Raw genomic sequence first — 12,853 nt, forward strand, 5'->3', positions numbered from 1 at the left:
GAAAAAAGTTTGAGAACCACCGGATTAGAATAGCAGTTTCCTGCTATTGCTCCATTGGAAGGGGAGTTTACCCTTAATACTTGATACTTCAGCTTATACTTTTATACTGTTTTTAATACTACATACACATTTCCTGTATTTTCTTGTTGTATTCTTATAAAGAGACTGAGAAATAATTACATATGATCACTATACAATTCCAAAAACAACAGATCTAACGGAAGCATGTTAAGACTTTTGCACAGTACTGTATGCCATATATATATGCAGTCTGATACAAAATTTAAGACCCACGACAAACCTGTCAGACGCAAATCATATGTAATTATTGATAATACAAATAAAGAAAAACTATTGATAATACAAATAAACACATTTACCATTAAATTATAATATGTAAATCTATTGGTTTTGTCGCTTGGAATTTAAAAAAGGCCACTCAATACAAAACAGTCTGAAACGTTATTTTTATATTTGAACTAATATTCAATATATAGCAGTATATGTTTTCTGATAAAACTGATTAACCAAGTCTTGTTAAGCTATTCAAAAAATCTTAACACAGCATATGCTGCTGCTTTCAGCATGGTCCTATTGTTTATTATCTTGAGTATGCAGTGCACTTTTGGGTGAAATTTGGTGAAGTTTTCACTGTTAACCTTGATTGATTTTAACCCAAATAAATAAGTAGACTTAACATAAATGCTTCAATATTCTTTCCATTACTCAAGGGTTTTGAGTTTAGTGCACAATGTATGTTCTTCTTTTTTTATATTGAAAAAACATAAACATGTGCATATTCACATATTGTAAGATCACCATGAAGCAATAGTCCAAAAAGATTATTGCTCTCAATATCTCAACATCCTCTTGTCGTCCTCCTATTCCACTCTCTTCTCTTAAGTACGGTATCTTTGTCATTGGTTGTGTTCTGACCAGTGTCTAATTCCTGCACTTAAATCCTCTTATGAATCCTGTGCTATTTCTACATAGGAGCACAGTGTTGTCCGACGTCTCTTGATTTAAGAAAGCTTCTTTGGGCCCTCCCCATGCACACTGTAAAAGCATGAAGGACATGGGGATAGTGACCACACAACAGCTCACAGAAGGCTAACGCACTGTAAGGACATACTCATTGCAAACAGGTGAGCAAGCAACTCTTGCTTTTAATTGATAGGACCTAGACCGATGTAGAATAGGTTATAGTGGATCCCAACTGATTGTATGCATTTACAGTGTTTGGATTACAAAATTAGTTTAGTTTTACATCCAAGGCAGTGCTTTTTGATCAATCGGACAATAAATTTACATAAAAGCATATATCTATCTAGCAGGGGTCTCCATCCTTTTTGAGAGCAAGGGCTTATCAAATCTGCAGGGCTACTTTTTTGATATAGTCTACTCAAAACTTTTATTGTTTTATTTTTTTATCAGTCACAGTGTTAATTTGACTTTATCTTCAGCCCATTATAGATCTGAACATAACTGTGACAAGCTATAATGTAATTGCCAAGAGTATTGCGCAAAACATTCAAACTTGGAGAGAAGCACCTATTCATCAAATTATATTGAATCTACAGCAAGCCTTGTCAATGCAAGATGGGCTGACTACACTTTTAATTCTCAACGTTTTAGCTTACAGTACATTTATCTGTGAAAAAGTATGCATACCTTGATGTGCTATTATGATTTAACAAGACTTAAAGATTCTGATTAGACTTTGATAAAAGGTTGTTAAAGAACTGTATAGCTTAACCTTATTTTCATCATCAGGGATATAGGGGCATTGGAAAAACAAGTAGCTTATACACTACTGGTCAAAATTTTAGGGCAGATGTCTCCAACCCTGCTCCTGGAGAGCTACACTGCAGACTTCGGTTCCAAGCCACACATCTTTAATAATTGAGCAACCATGAACACCTTGATTTGCTGCTTCAGCTGTGTTTGATTGGGGTTGGAGCTCAAATCTGCAGGACGGTAACACTCTGGGAGTAGAAATGGAGACCCCATGGTTTAGGATTACATGACTATAATGTTTTTTATGGTCTTAAAATACTTTGATCTGTAGCCTTCAACACAGCTTGTAGAGTTGGTTAATGAAATGTCAAGAATAAATTTTAGCAAATTCTAGGCAGGGTGGCTACACTGAAAATGGTCAAATATAACTTTTTTGGACTACTATGTGGCAGCATAATTCCCATAGTTACATTTGTGTCATTCCTATTATTAAACTAATATTCCGAACTTTTATTCTTAAAGGAAAACATCACAGCTTTTCAGTATTTTACTATGTACCTCAACTTAGACAAATTAATGCATACCTATATTTTTCAACGTGTGCTTTTTAATCGTTGTACAGCACCTCGTAAATGTGTTAGCATTTAGCCTAGCCCCATTCATTCCTATGGCTCCAAACAGGAATTAATTTATAAGCCACCAAACACTTCCATGTTTTCCGTATTTAAAGACTGTAACATGAGTAGTTACAAGTAAGTACGGTGGCACAATATAAAACTTTTGTTTGGAGCCATAGGAATGAAGGGGCTAGGCTAAGTGCACGCATTAAAAAGATATGTATGTATTAATTCATTTAAGTTAAGGTATAGTAAAATATTGAAAACGGTGGTGTTTTCCCTTTAAACATGGAAAAATATCAACAAGTAATGAGAAAGTCACTCTTAATGTTTGACCAATAGTCAAATCAGTAGATGATATCATCTTTCTTTTAAAATAGTATTTTGCAATCCACTACAAAGCTTAGTCAGTGGGAAACTAACCAACAAAGCTTTAAACAGATAATCAAAAAAACTGAAGCAACCTCTTGAGCTGTCACATGACTAACTTATGCGTCTGCACTTAGGTATTGCATCATAGTTTTAATCTCAATTAGTGATGAGTGATTACTGAACCTAATGAAAGGCACGCAGATAAAGGAAGTACCCGAGCTCTATTAAAGGGGTAGTTCACCCTAGTTCAAATATAAATTCTGTCATTATTTATTGTGTTTAACAGAATTAAGAAACTCATACAAGTTTAGAACAGGATGAGGTGACACAATTATAATTTTTGGGTCAACTATCCCTTTAAGTGAATGTATAGTGATGTCCATGCATTGATGCATGCAACATGATCTCACAAAAATCCGTGAAATAGTCACGCATTATTTTGCTCAGTTTTGCGTGACATTGTCACGTATTTCCACCATATTACGTGCCCCTGACACGACTTGCTTTTCCGTGACAGTTTCACGTATTGGTTACTCAACTGTTTTTCCTATTTTTAAACAATTTTCGCTTCGGTTTGGGGTTAGATTTGCTGTTTGCGTTAGGATGTCACTTAATGTATTGGTTTATAAAAAAAAAATTGTATACTTTTTAAACCATCGTCGCCTGACGTTGGGGTTAGAGTTGGGTTTGGGTAAGGATGTCATTTTATGTAACAGAAGGTTGTTCTAACCCCAAACCGAAGCGAAAATTGTAAGAAAATAGGAAAAACAGTTGAGTAACCAATACGTGAAACTGTCACGGAAAAGAAGTCGTGTCAGGGGCACGTAATATGGTGGAAATACGTGACAATGTCACGCAAAACTGAGCAAAATAATGCGTGACTATTTCACGTATTTTGTGAGATCAGGTTGGATGCATGAGGTGTGTCTGATCTTTGTCTCTACCTCATAGGTGGAACAAAGTACTGCAATAATGAGAAAACACTATTAAAACTGTTTTACAGTTCTGAATTATACAGTTGGCATTAAATGGATAAATTCTGTCATCATTAACACACTATCATGTTGTTACAATCCTGTAAAAATTGATATAAAAATATTTTGAGGAATGTTTGAAACTAAACCGATGCTGAACCCCATTCACTTCCGTAGTATTCTTTCTTCTTACTATGAAAGTCAATGGGGTTCATGATGGGTTTCGTTTCAAACACTCAACATATCTTCCTTCGTGGTCATCAGATCAAATACATTTATACAGGTTTGTAACAAAATCAGAGTGAGTAAATGATTTTTGGGTGAACTATCCCTTTAAGGTGCCATCTAATGAGGCATTTCCACTTGAAGCATGCATGGTTTACCAACAGGAAACAGTAAGACAGTTGCATTAATAAGTAAATATTTCCTGGAGTTTAGTAACCAAATTTAATTTAGCCTAAAACATCTGATTTGAGATAGTATGTTACATGAATTCATTAGACTTGGGGCAGTTCGGTTTACTTGCCATTCCATGACATCATAATAGCCACAGCCATCCGTCCAAACGAAATCAACAAATTGGATCAAGAAGCAATTTAATCTTCTTATTCCTGATAAACCTTCCAAGAATAAGTGATTGGATCTACTGACACACACTGACACACATTGTCCATGTGGAAACAAATTGCTAAATCTTTTGCATGAGTCAGATGCTTGAAGAATTGTTTTTTTCTTTAAAATATGGATGTAATTTGATCTTTTCCACAGATTAACCACAGTTAAAAAATGTCCGACAGGATCGTTGATGAAGAACCAGTTAGCGTAACTCACACAGGTCAGTATTTATTTATTGTGAGATACTAAATTGAATTACCACTGTTTTGTATACTTGTTACAAGAGGACGTAAGTGATCTAATGAATAAAGAGCTTTTGGAATTAGGTAGATCAAAAAATAACCACAACACCAATGGGTGCCAACTTCCTGCCATGACCAACATACTGGGCCCTATTTTAACGATAAGCGCATCGTCTAAAGCGCACAGTCTAAATGGGCGTGTCCGATGCCACTTTTGCTAATTTAACAACGGGAAAAACAAGGGTCGAAAAGGGTTGTACATATTTTCTAAATGAGTAATGGGAGTGTTTTGGGCATAAAGTGCAATAAACCAATGAAAGTCTCAGCTCTCATCCCCTTTAAAAGCAGTTGGGCTGGCGCTGTGCGTAATCCCTATTTAGATAACGGACCTTGTAAACTGAAAAACTAAGCGGAGGAAGAAGACTACCAGTTTAAGAATATTTAATGTTAATGTTAATGTTAAAAATGTTTTTTTTTTTATTAAAACCTTTAAAAGCCTTTTTCTTTTTCTTAGTCATAGAAGTACAAATAGCAGGCTTTGAATTGCTGTCCTAAATGTATTGATATCCTACATAATCAATGTAATCTCATAAAATAATTTACAAATATGCAAGAAAAGGTTTGTCCTCTAAAAATACAAACAAGAGATAAAGGATTTACAAACGTGCAGAGAGCATTACTTAAAATGTTTCTCATCTCACCATATCCACAGGTACAGTGTCATCATGTACAATAAATCCGTAAGATAGCATTTAAAAACATTTAAAAATAGATGCATTTGTTTAAAGCAAAGCATTTATTTTCTTACCAGGCTGCAGGTGAAGCAGCTCTTTGCGCTTTCTAGCGTCTCATAATTAGTCCTCATTTATGTCCAAGAGATTCAATAATAATCTTTTACATTCAATCCTTTATTCTTTCATATTTAACAGCGTTTTTGTGCTGCTGCGCATTCATGTATGTGATAAGCAAACCCGCGTTGTCGTCCCATTTGTAGGCACATATTACTAATGCGCTCTTTAAATAACAAAAAACATATTGCACTTTAGACCAGGTTTTTGTTGGTCAATGGCGTAGTCTATTTTAGTTGCCTCAAAATAGCAACGCGCCAACAATGCGCCTGAACACACCTCGTTTTCAGACCAGAACGCCCATGGGCGCAAAAGGGGGCGCAAATGCATTTGATATTTAAACAACGTGGCGATAAACGTGAAAATTACAATTGGGCAGGGTAGAAACTAGCAAAAGAAACTTACATCGCGCATTGCGCTGCATTGCGCCGCATTGCGCCGGGTGTAGAGCCCATTGTATCTCATACACACTTTTATTTGTATGGTGCTTTTCACAAAACATAGCTTTTCAAAGCGGCTTAACAGAAAAAACTGCCAGTGTCCTTTATAAGTTATTTAGAAAGAAAGGGCCTCATTTATGAAACACAGGCACACAATTTGTGTAAATCATTCGTAAAGCTATTCTGATGTAAATTTTCAATTTCATGAAAATGTTCGGATTTTCAAAATGTTAGTTGGTCCGAAAGAAATTTAAAAGAAAGTTAAAAGAAGCAAAGTTAAAAGAAGCAATCATGAATCGATAAAGGCTGACGATTTAGGGGCTCCATACAGAGAAGTGTGAGGCACTTGCCAATGTGTGAGCATACGCAATCGCTGAAGCGACCATAAAAACATGTCAGGTTTAATTGTTGGTCAGAAATATGTTGTGTAATTGTGATTTTAGCATATGATTTAAGAGATATCTGTCTTTCATTATTTAGATGGGACTTTAGTCTTGCATGATTGAAATATCCCCTAAAGGGACTTTGTTTATACTAGGACATTTAAGTATTTTTACAGACCATTATTTTTATTGTCAGACCATTTAAAATTTTTAATAACATAGCTTGTCTGCATAAATTCGTAATCTATCCATTCATTCATGGTATTTTCTTCTCCAACCATATCTAGGGCCAAAGGGTGTCATCAATGACTGGCGTAAATTTAAACTGGAAAGCATGGACCAGGAGGCTTTACCTCCTAGCAAAAGAGAGCTGCTGAGACAGATGTCTTCTCCCCAAAAACCTAAAGACACTTCAGTGGGTGGATTAAATCGCAAGGTCTTTTGTCTATGTTTGCAAAAGAATTTGGGGAAAATTATGTTATTTCATTCATACTATATAACATTCATACTTATACAGTAATGCTGTAGTACTGAAAATTAGCACGGCTGTGATCACCTACAGTCGAATCATAGCTATTCTCATTCTGTACAATAGTACTGCTGCTTATGCGACATTGCATGTGTCCTTTAATTTAATCTTTCAGATGAGCGCCCAGGAGTATGAACTGATAAAAGAGGATGATGAAAAGAGCCTACGTAAGTACCGTAAGCAGTGCATGCAAGAGATGCATGAACGCCTGAGCTTCGGGCCTAAATTCGAGGGTGTGTATGAGCTCGACGATGGCGAGGCCTTTCTGGAGGTGATCGAGAAGGAGCACCGTGTCACCGTGGTTGTGGTGCACATCTATAAGGATGGAGTTCGGGGGTGTGATGCGCTCAACAGTTGCCTGGATTGTCTGGCAAGCGAATACACAAGCGTTAAATTTTGCCGCATCAATGCAGTCTCTACGGGAGCTGGCGAGCGTTTCTCAGATGAGGTGCTGCCAGCATTGTTGGTGTACAAAGCTGGAGAGCTTCTGGGAAACTTCCTGGCTATTACACAGCATTTTAACGAGGAATTCTTTGCTACCGACGTAGAGGCTTTCCTTAACGAGTATGGACTGCTTCCAGAGAAGGAGTTAAACCCTGGTGATGAAGCAGATGTGGAGTGATGAAGGATGGCAAATATTCCAAAGGGATGACATGAAGAGAATAAGTTCAGATCAATCACACATTAGGTCAATAGGCGGAGTATAGGCTGTGTTTTGTGGCTGCTTGAACATATTCGACCACCTGAAATACCACACTACCACAAAAGCAATCCGGCTAAATGCTTTGTCAAGTACCTTTGAGGTCGAAAGGGGACGAGCTCAAAACAGTTCACACCTCATTTACACCTATATTAAGCGTTGCCCACCTGTGATCCGATCGACTAAACCGCATTTGGCTAAGTGGTGTAAACAGCCTCTTGTATCAATTTTTAATTAAATATTAAAATACAAGTCCGGTTTCACATGTAAACAAATAGACAGGATAATTAATGTAAAGTAGATAAAAGAGAGAATTAGATGTTTGGTGCAATACTTATGTACATACTGTAAATGTGTGTTTGCATGTAGCCAAAAATGATAATGTGGGTTAAAGGGACCCACTTTTTTGAAAATAGGCTCATTTTCCAGCTCTCCTAGAGTTAAACATTTGATTTTACTGTTTTGGAATCCATTCAGCTGATCTCCAGGTCTGGAACTACAACTTTTAGTATAGCTTAGCAGCATAATCCATTGAATCTGATTAGACCATTAGCATTGTGGTCAAAAACCAAAGAGTTTTATATTTCTCCTATTTAAAACTTGACTCTTCTGTAGTTTCATCGTATACTAAGACCAACAGAAAATTAAAAGTTGCGATTTTCTACTTATATTACGCAGCGCCCGAAAATAGTCCCCTTGGTAACTATCAATTGCAGGGAACTATTTTCGGGCAGTTTGTTATATCATTCCTCCTGCTGCACCCATGTTACAGCAGCAAAGTCCTTGCTTATTACGCCGGAATGAGAGTATAGATTGGCCTAGAAAATCGCAACTTTTAATTTCCCTCGGTCTTAATACACGATGTAACTACAGAAGAGTCAAGTTTTAAAAAGGAAAAATATCGAAACTCTTTGGTCATTTTTGAGCGCGTTGCTAATGAGTCTAATCAGATTCAATGAATTATGCTAAGCTATGCTAAAAGTGGTACCACCAGATCCGTAGATTGGCTCAATGGATTCCAAAACGGCCTATTTTCAAAAAAGTGTCCCTTTAAAGAATGGCCCATAATGGCAACATCTGACATGATTACAAACATCTGTTGTTTCAGAGTGCAAATATTATAACGTTTTAAGCATAATGATTTTTTAAACAATCTTCACTCTAAAAAATGCTGGGTTGTTTTTAACCCAGGGCTGGGTCACTATTGGACAGAACACCCTGCTGGGTTAAAATGACCCAACTGCTCGGTTGTTTTAACCCAACTGTTGGGTTATTGTCAATCAATCATGTTAAAAACAAACGGTGCTATATAGCACTTAAAATGGTTCCTCTATGATTACGAGCCAAGAACCACTTTTAATGCTATTTAGCACCGTTTGTTTTTAGAGTTAAGTGATATCCTACATTTTGGAGTGGGTATAAATTGACTCTTAAACTGTTGGGATTGTATAAGATATAATAGCTATGTCCCAAATCGAAGGCTGGAAGACAAAGGACGCATCCTTTGAAGGCGAGGATTCAATTTCTGAAGGACGTAGCCTTCGAAGTTCACGAAGAGAATTGAAATGAGCCATCACCTGCTGTACGCACCTACCATGACTGTCAGCCGGACACATCAGAGACATTTCTGACTTATTTAAATAAATATGAAACTAGAAAATTGTATCATCATTTTATATATTTTAACCAGATAATTGTATTTTACAAAATATGACAGGTTGATGTAGATTAAACTAACCAACCAAAGGTTTTAAATATTTTTTTTAAAATATCCAGCCGTTACAGGCGTGCAGTAAATCTCGGAATAGCCTCGGCTATGAAGGATCCATTTGTTCTATCCTTCGCAGCCCGAAGAAAGAAGGACTCATTCTAAGGTCACATTTTAAGCAGCCTTCGAATTGGGACAGACTTACTAGCCTTCAGTCTCACTACTGTGATGCAATCTTAAAATGCCTTCGAAGCCTTCAAATTGGGATACAGCTAAAATATAAACAGTGTTTAAAATACCACTATAATTTCATCAGCTATGTAATTAATGCTTTAAGTGGCAATACACCCATATTGTCAACCTTTCATGAGCAGCGTCTGTAGTAGATCTTTGGTGATCAGCTTAGCCTGAAATCTTCTTAGTGCGCTTACATTTAAGCTCTTGTTTTGATTAGTATCAAAACATGGACTGATCGTACTAGTGCTATTGTCTTCATCCAAGCTTGGGGTTTATATGTACAAAATATTTGTGATTTATAATTATTGCCAGTATTTACTTTAAATCTTAATGATCTATCAATAAATGTTTGTGTACATTTTGTATATTAAATATTTTTATTTAACTACATAACAGCAAAAAGTTTTACAGAACCCTTGAACCCTATATGAAATCCTATGCAACACAACTAAATCAAGAGCGAGTGCAGCAAAATTACATCAGCATGTGGAGTCATGATGAAGCAATTTTTTATCTGTCCTGTATCTGATAGACATGCAAACCAATTAGAAACTAACACATTTTCTCTAGAGGGCCAAGCCATTCAGATACACCCACTCGAGGCCTCCAGGCTTCTCTATTTATGTGGTAAGGTTTTGCGTGTCTCACCTAGAGTTCTTGCTACAGTATATCGTGCGACGAGGTCGTCTGCGCTCCACGCGAACATGTTCTGACAGCAATTGCACCTGACACCACATCTGCGGCATCCCCTTTGCATGTGTGAAGGAGTAGCCCAAATATCCAAGCCCTCTTCTGGACTTAATTCCACAGACATGTTGTCACGCGTTGACACCTCAAACACCCTCTTAGATCAAAAGCTCCATACTGTAAAACACAACAGTAATTAAGCTTTTTTTCATCCTCTTCAAAACTTAATTCTGTTTAATAATAATAATAATAATAAAGTAATAAAGCAAACTGAACTGACAATACTGAGATAAGATAATTAATAAAGTAACACTTAAATCAGACAAATAATAAGACAACAAGGTGGTTCAATTTGTTAATATAAATGTTAAAATTAACATTCTTTTTCAGCATTTATTAATATCGGTTAATACCTTTTACAGTTAGGATACATTTTAGTATTGTTTTTATAGTTTTAGTCGTTTTTCTTGTTTTTATTAAACAGATCATATGTAAATCAAGCATAAAATACTTCTATAATGTATAAAGTATAAGTTGCTTTCATTGGCAAACAGTGAGAAAGCTGTTACTGGATGAGTTCACGGTCCAGTGCTGTTTGTTTTCTCTGTTTTCGGATTGATAATAATCCGAAATCATAACCATCTGTGATGCTCTGTTTCTCCCACACAAAGACTTGTTAGTTTAAATTGGAGGGAAGGTAGATGAATGAATCTACATTTACCAATTTCATATCAATATTCTGGTCTAATGAGAAACGTAAAGCTTTGTGTAAATAGCTCCTGAAGTAAGCAATAATACAATCCGAGCAAACCCACAGGAGTTTCTCTGGTGATCAGAATCATGCATGCAACTAAGGCACGTGAATTTAAGTAAACATTAAAAAAACCTAGAATCAGGCTGAGTAGAAAAGAAGTGAGTCATGCATCACTGAAATCCTCAAAAGAGGTAAAGTAGCATACTCATACTTTCTCAAACAAGGCAAAAAGTCAAAAAGACACCAATGTAAACATTATGTGCAATAAACCCTTATATGTAAAGGTGGCATAGTTCTTCTGGAAGTGATGTAGGTGTTAAAATCAGGGGATGTGAGGTCACACGGCTAAAGAAACACCAACTTGTGTTAAAATTACAGCAGCATTTACCCACCCACATACACAAACACATACTTCCTGCCCTCTTCTGCCTAACATCTTGTGTAGTTTTGTCACGCAAGGTGAAACGATAGCTTATTTTCGCAATAATGTTACTATGGAAACCAGTATTGGGGAATAGAGCAAATATACAATTACACACACACAACCCTTCTATTTGCATTAGACACACACATGCATGCCGGGTCAGCTACAGGTATTTCCTTTTTTGGATATTGAAACAGGATGCTTTCCCTTTAACCCATCTTTCTCTCCATAACCAATGATTCTGAAAAACAAAAAAGTCATCATGGACATAGATTCTTGCGAGCACCATCAACACATTGGCCTTGATATTACCGTTATAAAGACAAAGCAAGCAACTAGACAGACAAAGCCTTCTCAGAATATGAAACAAGGTGTGTGAGACCCTGAAACATTCACATGGGTCACATGGGTGAAAGAGAGATTGCCGCTGGCTTAATCAAGGTTGAGGCTGCATAGCGAAGAGAGGCGTGGTTACACTATCTCTTACTGTAAATAATATCTACCGCCTGAGGGTCCATGCGCTGCCTTAACAACCTTTTGTTATCCGCATTTCTGCCTTCATTTAAAAATTCCGTATTGATGAATCATTTGTAGTCACAATGATATGTGCTATGACAGGTCTTGGATTGAGAGGGAATTTAAACGGCATGATATAGAAAGCATGACATGGAAAGAAAGAGAAAGAAAGAAGGTGAACATGAAAGAGAGACTAAAGGGATGCCATTAATTAAGGGAACTCTTAATTAAGCCAATGAGAATTTAGACAGGTAAATCTGACTATACTTCAGTTGTCCCTTATAAGCTAATATTTAGGTATTACATCAATAATAAAAGGCCATTAAAATTTGAGGGCCTTTAGTCGTTTAACTTGTTTTAGATTACATTTAAATTAAGCAATAGTGGTAAGCAGAGAAATTAATCTGGGGTAAATAAAGCAATAAACTATGACAATAAATACAAATATATTATCATAAAAATTCAAATGCATTACCCTATGCTTTCATGGAACTTATTTGTTTCTTAAAGATATCCAGATACCAAACAGAGATAAACACACCCAGAATGCTTTAATGTTTGTATGTTATTCTGTGAAGATGATTTATAGAAATTAAAGAAGGGACAAATAAACCTGCGTTAGGGAAGAAACGAGGACATGTCGAGCCATCATCGTGCAGTCAGACCGTTTCGTGTATGGCCGTTTCTCAAAATCTCAATCCGAAGGCTGCAGCCTGCGGAGGTCGCATATGCAGGCTGCATATGTCATCAAGCCTGGTTTATTAAGTTAACTAAGCATTACATTCGCAAGTCATACGCATATTACAACAATTTACGATTAACTAAGAATTAAAGTCAACTTTATAATTGTTAATTGTCTGAAATAAGACAGTCTTGATGACGTATGCAGCTGCAGATGCGACCTTCTGAGGCTGCAGCCTTCGGATTGAGAAACGGTCTATATTTTATGCTACGTCTCCATCGTGTGTCTGTTCACTACAATGCTTCTGTGCGACTCTAAGTTTAATTTTTAACATATATGAACTGCACTAACATAAACATACTTACATGTGACTCCTCAACACTGGCAC

At 36.5% G+C, this 12,853-nt stretch overlaps 1 protein-coding gene across 1 annotated transcript; it reads left to right on the forward strand.

The window, feature by feature from the left end:
• Positions 1–4,486: 4,486 nt before the first annotated feature.
• On the forward strand, positions 4,487–7,379 carry pdcb (phosducin b). Its single transcript, XM_065268246.1, has 3 exons — positions 4,487–4,535; positions 6,516–6,664; positions 6,873–7,379. Exons 1-3 carry the CDS (start codon positions 4,487–4,489, stop codon positions 7,377–7,379), a joined length of 705 nt encoding a protein of 234 aa, XP_065124318.1.
• Positions 7,380–12,853: the final 5,474 nt, after the last annotated feature.

This window comes from Paramisgurnus dabryanus, chromosome 12 (assembly GCF_030506205.2).
Source record: "Paramisgurnus dabryanus chromosome 12, PD_genome_1.1, whole genome shotgun sequence".
In the NCBI taxonomy this organism is placed as follows: domain Eukaryota; kingdom Metazoa; phylum Chordata; class Actinopteri; order Cypriniformes; family Cobitidae; genus Paramisgurnus; species Paramisgurnus dabryanus.